At 49.7% G+C, this 12,642-nt stretch overlaps 1 protein-coding gene across 6 annotated transcripts in view; it reads right to left on the reverse strand.

Moving 5' to 3' along the window:
- SEPTIN6 (septin 6) overlaps positions 1-12,176 on the reverse strand; it is a 67,582-nt gene extending 55,406 nt beyond the window's left edge. For 3 of the 6 annotated variants that reach the window (XM_049107890.1, XM_049107889.1, XM_049107891.1), the window contains exon 1: positions 5,198-5,389. In XM_049107890.1, coding sequence (XP_048963847.1) covers positions 5,198-5,257 — 60 coding nt within the window. In that variant the 5' untranslated portion in view covers positions 5,258-5,389. Of the gene's footprint in view, positions 1-5,197; positions 5,390-5,639; positions 5,723-11,395; positions 11,718-12,119 lie in introns of those variants that run through there. The other 3 variants (XM_025431271.3, XM_049107888.1, XM_025431273.3) reach the window with 3 other exon arrangements.
- Between the last annotated feature and the right edge of the window lie 466 nt (positions 12,177-12,642).

Consider the following 12,642-nt stretch of genomic DNA (forward strand, 5'->3'; position numbering starts at 1 on the left):
GTATTAGTCCTCATTGTTCAGAGTTAAATATGTAGAGGTAAAAAGGGCATCAGACAGAATGTATACTGACCCCAGGACAGCCCCTGGAAGTTTCTGTCTCCTCTCTCGCTAAAGCTCTGCTATCTTATCTCTTTCCTCTCTCTCCTTAAGGTGGCCTGATTAAGTGAGGTCTTAATTACTCTGATTGCAGTTAATTGAACGTTCCCTGGATTACAATGTGCACCAGAGAAGACAGAACTGATAACTCGGCCCAACGTTAAAACCTCAAGTTATCATCTCGAGTAGCAGGTGGCGTCATGTTTAAGGCCTGAATGAAGATGCCAGAAAGTCCACAAGTCACCAAAATGTTAAAGGGCCCATCTCCTGTCACCCTGCAAAGTCCCCTACGAATCTATTCTACAGAAACTCACATGTCTGTACAAAGACATATGTACAAGGAAATTCGTTACAGCCATCGATTATAATACTGGAAAACTAGGGGGGAAAACCCATAAATGTCTGATAATAGAAAAATATTTAACTACATTATGGTACATGCATATTTTAGAATACTCTGTAGCCATTAGGAAGAATGTGATCGGTCTTGGGGCGCCTGTGTGGCTCAGTCCGTTGAGCACCTGACTGTTGGTTTCGGCTCAAGACGTGACCTCTGGGTCGTGGGATCTCGCTCCATATCTCATGTCTGGGCTCTGTGCTCAGCAGGGAGTTTGCTTGAGATTCTCTCTCCCTTTCTGCCTCTGCCCCTCTCCTGCTCATGCTGTCTCTCTCTTTCTCTAAAATAAATAAATAAACCATTTTAAAAAAAAGAAGAATACAGCGGGTCTCTATGTTTTAATGCAAATATCTCCAGGACATATTATAATGTAGAAAGAAACTGTAGAACAAAAAGCACAGTAGGAGCCCCTATGTGCAAAAAAGCCCTATATATGTGTATTTGCACATAAATGCATGTGAGTGCAGAGAAAGGAGACAGAAAAGATTCCACCAAACCAGGGACATCTGCGGCCAGCTCAGGGGAGCTAAGCGGAAATAGGGGCTTACTCCAGGGGGTAGTCGGTATACTCCTGTATTGTTTGATCCTTTTACAGCAGGAATGTATTCATACATTACCCGTGTCATTTAAAAACATTTTTAATACTTCCGAGAGAAGAGACTTCTCACTCAGCTTTGCGGCAGGGGTAATTAGGATGCAGAGTCTGAGAAGAGCTAAAAGGAAGGCAAAATGAAAGAGTGCTCCTGAGAATTGAACGAGCCCCTTCCCCCTCCCCTCCCCAATTACATTTCCTGTTTTCTCCCCATCTGCAGTCACCTGCGGTTTGAAATACGTTATACCACACTTCATATCACGGGCAGAAACACCGCTCTCTTTCTCTTCCGCCTCCTCCCCTGGGGACACACCAATTTCATTTTTTAATTGAATATTCAAAGGTTCATGTTATGAAGAATGAGTTATGGCGGTTCCAGCTGTGCATCTTGCTCCCACTGCTGTTATTCTGAAAACAAAAAGTCCCGTAAGCACCCCAGTGGGCAATGCCTGTCCTGTCTTCCGCCCCCCACTCCACCCCTCTTTCAAACTTAGTGGTATAGGAAGCAAGCAGTATTTGAGGCCTCTGGAACTGTGGGTGCATATGTGTCAAGGGAGTTTCCTGCCTCCATTTCCAGTTGAGGTGGCTAAGTTAGTGCCTGATGTTTTGAAAGACAAGACCAAAACAAGGCACCTGGCTGGCTCAGCTGGTAGAGCATGGGACTCTTGATCGCTGGGTCCTGGGTTCAGTAACTCCGCAGTGGGGGTGGAGATTACTTAAATAAATAAATACGTAAGTATGAGGCCAAAACAAAAAGGTTGGCTCACAACTGGCCTTTCCCTAAACTTTCTCCCCTGCATGTCATAGACACACTGAAATCAGATGCACTCCAGCAGACTCGCGTGTCCCTTACTGGTGGGCCTGATCTTTCACACCTTTCCTTTTCCCCATCTCCATCCCAGCCCTGAAAACTCATCTTTGGGGGCAGGAGCGGGGACAGAGGGAGCAGAAGAGAGAGAATCTTTTTTTTTTTAAGATTTTATTTATTTATTCATGATAGACAGAGAGAGAGAGAGAGAGAGAGAGAGATACAGGCAGAGAGAGAAGCAGGCTCCATGCAGGGAGCCCGATGCAGGACTTGATCCCGGGACTCCAGGATCATGCCCTGGGCCAAAGGCAGGCACTGAACCACTGAGCCACCCAGGGATCCTCGAAGAGAGAGAATCTTTTTTTTTTTTATTTTTTTTTTATTTTTTATTTTTTATTTTTATTTTTTTGAAGAGAGAGAATCTTAAGCAGGCTCCACCCCCAGTGCAGAGTCCAGCCCAGGCTCGATCCCACCACCCTGAGATCATGACCTGAACCCAAATCAAGAGCTGGATGCTTAACTGACTGAGCCATCCAGGTGCCCCTGAATACTGATCTTTGAGAGACCCTGCAAACCCTCAGGATGATTAAAATCAATTATATGTCATACATATAATATACAAAATACGTGCTAGTCTTACTATTTATGTTATTGGTAAGGCTTCCAGTCTGTAGTAGGCTGTTAGTAGTTAAATTTGGAGGGAGATGAAAGTTATATGTGGATTCCTTACTGTGCGGGGGTCGCCACCCCTTATCCCCTGCATTGTTCGAGGGTCAACCACCAAAATGGTGACAATAGTTACTTTTGAGTGGAGGGAATGTAGGTGTTGTTGCTTTTCTGTGTCTTCTGCATTTTCTACAACAGGCGTCTTTTACTTTTTTGGGGGGCAGAGTTTACTTTAATAATCAGAATAGAAATTTTATTTAAAAAAAAAGATTCTATGATGATGCTTTCCTAGGTAGGAAAGTAGCCTTGGATATTTTGGCAAAATCTTTGACCACAACTACCAAAAAGGTGCTTTACATACAGATAATCAGAAAATTCAGTTAAGTAGTCAGCTTTGGAGCAGTTTTATTGTACATAAATATTTATTTTACCAATACTACAATAAAGCCCTATTATTATCCTTATTATAACATTGTACATACATAACTTATTATTATACGGCATAACTTATTATTATAAGGATTCATGTGAACCAAAAGTCAAATCACATATCCTGAAACATGCAACAAAACTGCTCGCTGAAGCAATCAGGTGGATGATAGATAGCCCTATTTGCTGCCTCCAGTCAAGGGAGTGGATGCCACTGTATTATCAGCGGTAAGAACCACAAAAATACTGATAAGTTCTCAGAGGTTAAAAAAAATCCTCCAGTGTGCCTCACGCACCACATGTCAGGATTTCCCTCCTGAGGATTAAGCCAGGCAAAGGGGAAACTGACAATAGTAGCAATGCCCTGAATTGGGAGGAGAAATTTAGGAGCCCTTCCAAGGAGAAATAAGCCCTGCTGACACTGGCCTTTCAGTGGGGGAGCAGCTTTGGGGACCCCGGGGACACACAAAGGACATCCTCCTTATACACGGGGAAGGCCCATTTTTTTTTTTTTTTTTTTTTTTTGCAAACCCAATAGAAGAAACTCTGGATTTTAATGCACCAGATCAATTCCTGAGTGGCTTTTCATTCTGTAAAAGGGTTCGCAGCAGGATTCCATTAAATGGCCAGCTCTCCTAGTGCATTTAAAATGGGATTCAATAGACAGAAATTCAGCTGTCATGTACCTTTATAGGAAGACAATAGCTATATCCACCTACAGGGACAGGCTATTTGAACGGTTGTTTCTATTCTGCTCAGGGAGACCCTGATGAGCTAAAAGCACAGACCTGCCTCTTCCACAACTCCCTCCTCACTCTGCGCAAGGAAGGAAAGCAGGGAAGAGGTGGAGTTAAGAGTCTGTTACCTCAGTGGGAAGCAGAAGCAGGCGAGACCCTAGATGAAATTAAGCTGGAGAGCAAGGAGATCCTAGAGAAAAGCTGGAGAGCAAGGAGATGTAAGGGCCATCCCGTGGGAGAGCTGGTAACACCCTGATGGCTCACCTACTCCAGCCCACTCTCTTGTTTTACCAAAGGGGAAACAAGACTCAGGGAGGGGAAGTGACTTGTCCAAGGTCACAGAGTGATTTAGGGGCAGAGAGCAAGCCGACTACCACTCCACGTGCCAGATAGATTTCTTCATGGTGTTCAAACTTTGGGGGCATTGGGCTGTGGCTTAATGGCAGTCAAGAGGGAGAAGGAGGGCAGCCTGGGTGGCTCAGCGGTTTAGCACCGCCTTCAGCCCAGAGCCTGATCCTGGAGACCCATGATCGAGTCGCACGTCGGGCTCCCTGCATGGAGCCTTCTTCTCCCTCGGCCTGTGTCTCTGCCTCTCTCTCTCCTCTCTGTATATTCTCATGAATAAATAAATAAAATCTTTACAAAAAAAAAAAAAGAGGGAGAAGGATCGGGACGCCTGGGCGGCTCTGGGGCGTGATCCCCGGGTCCTGGGACGAGTCCTACATTAGGCTCCCCACAGGGAGCCTGCTTCTCCCTCTGCCTATGTCACTGCCTCTCTGTGTGTGTGTCTCATGAATAAATAAATTAAAATCTTAAAAAAAATAATCAGGGGTGCCTGGGTGGCTCAGTGGTTGAGCATCTGCCTTCCGCTCAGGTTGTGATCCTGGGGTCCTGGGATGGAGTCTTACTCAGGCTCCCTGTGGGGTGCCTGCCTCTCCCTCTGCCTGTGTCTCTGCCTCTCTCTTTGTGTGTCTCCCATGAATAAATAAATAAAATCTTTTTTAAAAAAGGGAGAAAAAAATAAAAAATAAAAAAGGGAGAAGGGTCACGGGTCACGACCCAGAACACTGTGGGCTAACTGAAGTGACTCTGGCCCACGGAAGGCAACTGAGGCATCTGATGCCATAGAGAGGCTGGGACTTCTCTCTCTCAGGTTCTGTCATTTGCCTCTCTTGTGACTTGGGCCTAAGCCTGAGGCCCCAGGGCCACCTCAGCAACCAGCCAGATTCTAGGTAAAAACAGTTCCACCTCAGGCCACGAACAACTCCTGCTGGGAGGAGGTCACCTTTCCCACAAAAGCCAGACAGATTTCCTTCAAGCCAGGCTCTTTAAATAGTTTTCTAGGTGTGCTGGCCACTGTTATCTCCAATCTGCTAAAAAAAAAAAAAAAAAAAAAAAAAAAAAAAAAAAAAAAAAAAAAAAGAAGAAGAAGAAAAAAAAGAAAGAAAGAAAAAGAAAAAAGGTTTACTCACAGGCCTCTGGATGAATGCCCAACTGTCCTCTAGGGAGCCTGATTTTGCCTCTGCCTCCATCTGGTCTCATTTAAAGTGGATCTGAAAAAACCCAGTTCCTGCCTCTGCGCCGCTGTTCAGCGCCGGGGCCTCCACTGGGAAAGGAAACCCAGCTCGGCCTCACACCTCATCAGGGTGGGAAAGCAGAGTTCTGCTCCTGTTACCCCAGGGCCTTCGCTGGGGGTCACGGGGGTGGGGGGGGGGCGCTGGCCGGAGAAACCTGAGCCCTGAGTCCTGTTCCCCGCCCACCTCCACCCGGAGAGAGCCTGCAAATCGTTTACCGGGTCACATTTGAGTGGAAGGGATGACCCAAGTCAGGGCCAGCCAGGGCACGCGGCATCGCTCAGCAGATGGCTGTCTCTAACGGGGAGACGCAGCACAAGGGGGTAACATTATTTCTCACCCTCCTGAGCATGTGGCCTCCTTCCTCTGCGCCGGCAGCGGAGAAACCCACGGTTTCAAATCCCAGCAGCAGAAGCCTCCTCCTGCCAAAGCCAGGAGGAAGGGTCTGTGTTTCTAATTTATTCTGCTCCCCCCACCAAGTTGTTACTTAAAATAATCCATCATTACATGGCTGGTGGCTCCAAGATTTTTATTTAAAGCAATATGGGAAGAAAGGAAAAAAGAAAGAAAAAACCCACATATAACCCATGACTGAGCTCTCTGGGATTGAAGCTGAGAATATTTTTATCATCACAGAGCCTTCAGAGCACCCAAGTATACTCTCCTCTGACCCCCCGCTCCACAAGCGCACTGGGGTGGGGGACATGCAATGAAAAGAGGGGGAAGTCAGGGTAGGCAGAGTTTTTATCTCTTAGAAACGTCACGAAAAGGGCTGGTTTGGTTGTTTTTAAAGAATCTGTGTCATGGGGATCCCTGGGTGGCTCAGCGGTTTGGCGCCTGCCTTTGGCCCAGGGCGTGATCCTAGAGTTCCGGGATCGAGTCCCGCATCGGGCTCCTGACATGGAGCCTGCTTCTCCCTCTGCCTGTGTCTCTGCCTCTGTGTGTGTGTGTGTGTATGTGTCTATCATAAATAAATAAATAAATCTTTAAAAAAAAACAATCTGTGTCATCCAGTGTGTGCCCCATTGTTTCATCCACTGAACAGCGCTAACACTTTGAACTAAGTCACTCGGTCTCCCTGTACCCATAAAATAAGAAAACAAGAACACTTGTCCAGGCAATGTAGATAAAAGCATTTTGAGACCGTTGAAAGAAACATGTTACGCTTATCCATGGTGTTCTCTTTTCTTTCTTCTTTCTCTTTCTTGACTGTGGCCTTAAAAGTACACACAACTTAAAAGCCCTTCTCAATTGTTCATGCTAATATGAAACCACGACTCTGATAATCCAGAAACCCAGGCAAGTCTAGAAATCGGTCCTATTTAGTTTTGGAATACCTTTTTCCGGGGGACTTATCTTTCTAATTAGTTTTGCTCAGACTCATGCAACGGGTTTGTTCCTTTACAGCACACAAAGGGAGGGGCCGGGCCAGGTAACAAAGCCAGCAATTAACAGAAAATTTACAGCAGAGACGCCACAAGGTAAATGCTATGCACATGACTGCAGATCAAAATCTCATTATACTATACAGACAAATCGCTCAGCTGTAATGCAATTTTGTAATGAGAACGCTGCTAACTCTCACCATTTCCAGGATTTAGGAAATGAAAGGAAACGGGACTTATTCCTGCCTGTCATCTGGAAGCTCTCAGAGGGCACAGTCCTGTGTGCCTTGGCACCACCATATCCCTGGCACCTCAACACGTTGAAGGAATGAATGAGAATAAAAGTGTGTGAATTAGCAAATAAAGTGTTCCCAGCCCAGGAGCAGCATGAGAGCCTACTTTTCCTCATAGCTACCTCCTTTCTTAGCCAAAGCCCTCAGGAAGCCCCCAGTCGTGGCTGGATGAGGTCTGCTTGTAATGAAGTCTTTTTTTTTTAAGATTTTATTTATTTATTTATTTATTTATTTATTTATTTATTTATTTATTTGAAAGAGAGAGAAAGCATGAATGGGGCAAGGGGCAGAAGGAAAAGCAGACTTCTCACTGAGCAGGGAGTCCCAATGCGGGGCTCCATCCCAGGACCCTGGGGATCATGACCTGAGTGAAAGGCAGACACTTAGCCGACTGAGCCAGCCAGGCGCCCCTGTAATGAATTCTTACAGTAGGCAGCAGCTCTGCTGTGCAGCATTGATCACAATGATAATTATAGTTATTTAAATCTGCCTCCACTACTAGAGCCCAAACTCCCTGAGGGAAGGGGCTGTATGCATTTGGTTAGGGGGAGGGGGACGTTGTCATTCCCCTCTCCCCACTTTTTCTTTGGAAAAGTCTCAAACACATAAAAAAGTTAGAAAATAGTACCATGATCACCAATGTACCCCTGATTTAGATTAAACAATTTTTAATATTTGGGGCCATGTAAATTTTCTTTTTATGTTTAAAGATGTATTTATTTGAGAGAGAGCAAGTACATGTGTGTGAACATGAGGGGGAGGGGCAGAGGCAGAGGGAGAGAGAATCTCAAGCAGACTCTCTGCTGAGCTTGGAGCCCCCTTGAGGGGCTTGATGCCCGGACCCTGAGATCATAACCTGAGCCAAAATCAAGAGTCAGCTGCTCAACCGACTGAGCCACCCAGGCACCTCAGCCATGTACATTTTCTTCTGTGCTGTATCCTCCGTGGAGGTATGGGTACATACTGGAGTTTTGCTCTCCCTGCTTGGAGTATAATATTACTTTTACTGTGAGGTGATAGAGATGGCTGAGGCAGGGAGCTTCCAGGGAAATCAAGGGTAAGTGCCACTTGGTAGTAAGACCAGAATGCAGAGGCAAGCTTCTCCCAGCCTGTAGGCAGTTGCCCTGAGATAGCTGCCCCAGAACGACCCAGGTGGAGGCAGAGTTAGTCCCTGCAAGATCTTTCATTAGGGAGAAAGACCATTACCTGGCTACCACCAGAGGAGAGCATCACTGTCCACATTGTGGGATTGGTTCAAGCCAGAATCAATGAGCCATTCTTTCTATGGGCCAACACTTACAATCTGGATCCCAAAATACACCATTGAAAGAAAGAGCTCAATAAAAGAGCCAGAAGATGCAGCCCCTGAGGTCTGGGCTATGCCTTGCTAGGTGACCTTGTACAAGTCACCCATAACCTCAAAGAGTATATTAATAGCAGCCCAAGCCACCTCACAGGTAGGGGCTGGGAGTGGGGACATCCCCAGAATCTTCTATAGATCTCTAATTATTTCACAGCATCTATAATTTGTCTCTCCAACTAGACTAAGCTTAAAAGCCAGGAACTATGTCTGCTACTTTTTTTTTTGGTAGAGTTGACCAGGGCTAGCCATGGTGCTGGACACTTATTAGACAAAAGTCAACGTGTGGACACAACGGAGAAATAGTTTTGTCACACATCTTCATGGTGTTCATTCGCGATGGGATGGGATTGTATTGTGTGCACAAGAGTTGAACTTCCAAGCTGCATGTATGCCTAAATAAGTGTCCTATCCAACAACTCCATGGCCTGTTTCAGGTCACTAATGAGGTTACCTTACTAGCCATGGTGACCCTCAACTGACTCTGGAAAGAACACTCCCTCCCCCACATGCACAAACACACCAGAGCAATGCTTGCATGGCACCATATCTCAGAGCTCATTCAAAAGAACTCCTACAATAGGCACACTTAGGTTTAATTTCCAGTCTTCTCTTCCCAAACCCTGGATACGTGATTCTTGGAAGAAACAAGCAGCAACCAGCCATCCAAGGTCTCCTGAGTTAATTCCATCTTCCCCTGGTGAATTACAACCTCTTGCAGACACAAAGGAGAGCAGAGACAAATGACACATAAACAAGAGCTTTACAGACTGGGGGAGGGGGGCAGAGAGAATGACGTCAGTTTTCCCAGAAACCCATTTATCCTGATAACAAGGTCTCAAGTGCTTGGGCTGTTCTTTCAGCTTCAGAATCTGGCGTACAATTATGTTCTTCATCATGCAGTATGGGCAAGGCCAGCCGGAGCAAACTAGAACCATGCGCAAACCAAATGGCCCTAAACCACTCTCACCTCCCATCTGCCGAACAAAGGGGACCTCTGGGTTGCCTGAATCTGCCTGAGGTGAAACACTACCTTCTGGAATGTTCCCCTTTGCAACGTCTGCCCTGCAATCCTAATCCAGGCAAGGAGGACTGGTGACAGAGCATGGACAGGTCGATGCAAATTAATTAGCTGACAAGAAAAATCATTAGCATCCTTTCTGGTCACTAAAGATGGAGCAAGTGTAATCCAGGAGACTAATCCCTCTACTTAAGCCATGCCATCTTTAAAATGCAGGTAACGGGGAGTAGAAAAGCACTCTGGGAACCCTCAAAATGCCCCAGCAATAAATATTACAGTGCCAATCTTAGAAGAGAATTCTCTCAAATTCGATTATCACAGAGCACTGCCCCCTATACTAGTCCTGGTCCTTCCACATCATGACTGCATGAAGAGCTTGGTGCTGGGGTCTGTAGGGGTTGGGGAGATTCAAGAAAAGTCACCCTGCCCTCCAAACAGGGACAAGAGGGTGGAATAAATTTATATATATCCTGTAGTGAAAATGCGACCAGATTCTGGATTCAGATTTTGAAAATAAATCAATTTAAATTACTTCAAATACCTAGAGGCTTTTTTTTTCCTTTTTTCTTTTTTCTTTTTTTTCTTTTCTTTTCTTTCTTTTTTTTTTCTTTTTCTTTTTTTTTTTTTTTTTTGGCACTGGAATCTCAGTGCATGGACTGTTTCCCTAAAAAAGTAAACCAATGGATTAAAAACTTGTGTGTGCGTGTGGTTCGGAGATTTTCATCCAGTAGGATTTGGTGCTATGGGGCTCACCTACCCCTACTTCACTCTCCTTCATCAGAGAGTGTGGATAATTGTGGGCTTCTGAAGATCCCAGATACCCATGGATGAAGAGAAAGATAGATTGTCCCCCTAGACGGAATTATCCCCTCCCTTTACAACCAAACTTCTGGTTAAATAAATAAATAAATAAATAAATAAATAAATAAGGAGCCTCAAGTCACTTCAGTATGATTTCTCTGAACATTCTAGGCTGGAAAACTTCAGTTCTTTAAAAGATTTTTTTTTTCCAGAGTCTGCTGCCAACAAAAAGAGAGACGGCACCGCTTCAGCAAGCCTCACACTTATATGTTCCTGAGTCCCCACAGAAAGAAGCCAGCGCCCCGGCTTTGGCGAACAAGCCCTGTTACACTGGACACGCACCCGAGACAGACCCCCAGAGGCCCGCAAAACCCGGGTCAAGGCTTCCAGAAACATGCCAAACTACGCAGCCAGCCACCTACAGGCCAACGAGCTGCACGCGCGCGCGCACACACACACACACACACACTCCGCCACACGCGCGCACACTCGGGACCCAGAGGCACCCAGCCCAGCAGAGAGCAGTCGGGACACACGGACACACGTCACGGAGGTGAGCGCACACGGAGCGCACACGGGGAAACAGACGGACTCCTGCAGGGTCACGGACAAGCCCGGCGCCGCCACCCGCCCCGGAGGCACGAGTGCGCGCGCGTGCACTCATACGAACACGGTGATACACACACACAGACGCAGTCACATATGTAATGCATATGGAGAAACCCTACCCCAGCCAGTCACCTCCCCGCCCCCCTCGCCACTCGCCGCCTCCGGCCCCAGGCTCACCCCAGCCCCGCGCCCCTCTTCCGCAGGAGGCCCGGGTGGGGGGCGGCTGGGCGCAGGGGCGCGGCCCCACGGCCGGAGAAAGCAAGACCAGGGGGCCAGGGACCCCGAGGGCTCGGCGGCTCCTGCGGCCATTCATTCGGCAACGCCCCAGCGGCGCGGCGGCAGCTGCAGCGAGGGAGGCGGCGGCGCTCACTGCAGCTCTTGGGCAATGGAAGTTCAGCTGCCCGCCCGCAGCCTCGCCCGGGTCCCCCGGCCGCCCGCCACCACCGATCGCGGGGACAGGACGGGGGAGTGAGCCGCTGACCCCGGGGGAGAAGTCCCGCCGCGCCGTGGCTCCGGGATGCTGCCCACTGCCCTCCTCGCCGGGGCCGCGGCGGCGGCCAGGTCTCCTCCGCCCTTCCCGGGCCCCCGGCCCCCCGCGCCGCGCCGGCCCCCCAGCCCCGCACTCACCACCTGGCGAGCTATGTCGGTCGCTGCCATCGCTCCTGCGTCCGCCAGGGCTGCCACGGGTGCCGCCGCAACCGGAGGTACAGCACAAGAAACAGCGAAGCTCCTCCGACAAAGAGAAAGTGTTACACTTCGGGCGCGACCAAGTCCGGTGGGGGGAGGTGCGAGGGAGGGGCCCCCGCGCCGCTGCTCCAACCCCAACCTCCCCTCTATCAACCCACTCCCTCGGAAGTGGGGTTCGGGGTGGGGGGCGGATTTCACGCGCCGCTTCCCCCTACGGCGAGCTCAGTTCCAGTTCTCCCTGCAACCTCAGCTGTAGGCCTGTGCGAAGGGGGGCTGGGGCTCCCCTCGGTGACCACGTCCTCTGCCCCCCCCCCCGCCACTGGGCTCCGTGGTACGTCCCGACCTCTGCTGAATTGTCACACCCCCCTGCTCTCGCCTTACATCCCAGAGTCCCCAGACCCCTGAGGCTGGAAGGGAGCCCCTGCCCCTCCCCCTCCCGCGCACAGCTCCGCTGCTGAGCTCCGCAATCCTCCTCCCCCTCTTCCCCGCCCCCTGTACCCCCTCTTCCTCTCCAGCGAGATCTCAGGGTGCTCCGATGGGAGCGCCAGCGGCCGGAGACCTGAGGCTCCACCACACCTCCTCCCACCCCCCGTAGCCCGGGAGTGCTGCTGCAGCGGGAGTGGGGGGGCGGCTGCGGCACCTGCCGCTCCACAGTGGAGCTTACCAGGGGGCAGCTGGGGGGAGCCGCACTGCGGCCCCGCCACTGAGCGGTGACGTGCGGAGTCCGAGGCCCGCGGCCTCGAGGTCCCCTTCTGCCCCGGGGTTTCCAAGCCTCGGATGCTGTGGGCGGTAATTTCGTGAAGCCGAGCTCACCACTGTTGGGTACTTAATACGGACGGTCCCCACGCCTCCTCTTCCTACCAAGCCCCAAAAGCGCAGCGTGTGAGCGGGGCCCTGACCACGACCCCCTTCTAGTGCCTAGGTCGCCGGGGCGTCTCAGAGGAGGAGTTTGAGGGTGAAGCCCCCCCAGCTCTGTCGGGCGGGACGTGGGAGTGACGGGGAGCGGCCTCCGGTGGCTCTGTCCCGCCCGGATTTCCCCTTCACCTTCGCTCAGCCGGGGAGAAGGCGGCCGGCGGTGCGCAGTAAGAGCCTCCGAAGGCAGAGGCTGTCAGCCTGGTTCCCCTTTCCTCCTGGCCAGCGGCCGCCGCGGATCCTCTCCGGCCCTGAGCCCCCTACCCCAGTCCCCC

Source organism: Canis lupus, chromosome X (assembly GCF_003254725.2).
Source record: "Canis lupus dingo isolate Sandy chromosome X, ASM325472v2, whole genome shotgun sequence".
In the NCBI taxonomy this organism is placed as follows: Eukaryota; Metazoa; Chordata; class Mammalia; order Carnivora; family Canidae; genus Canis; species Canis lupus.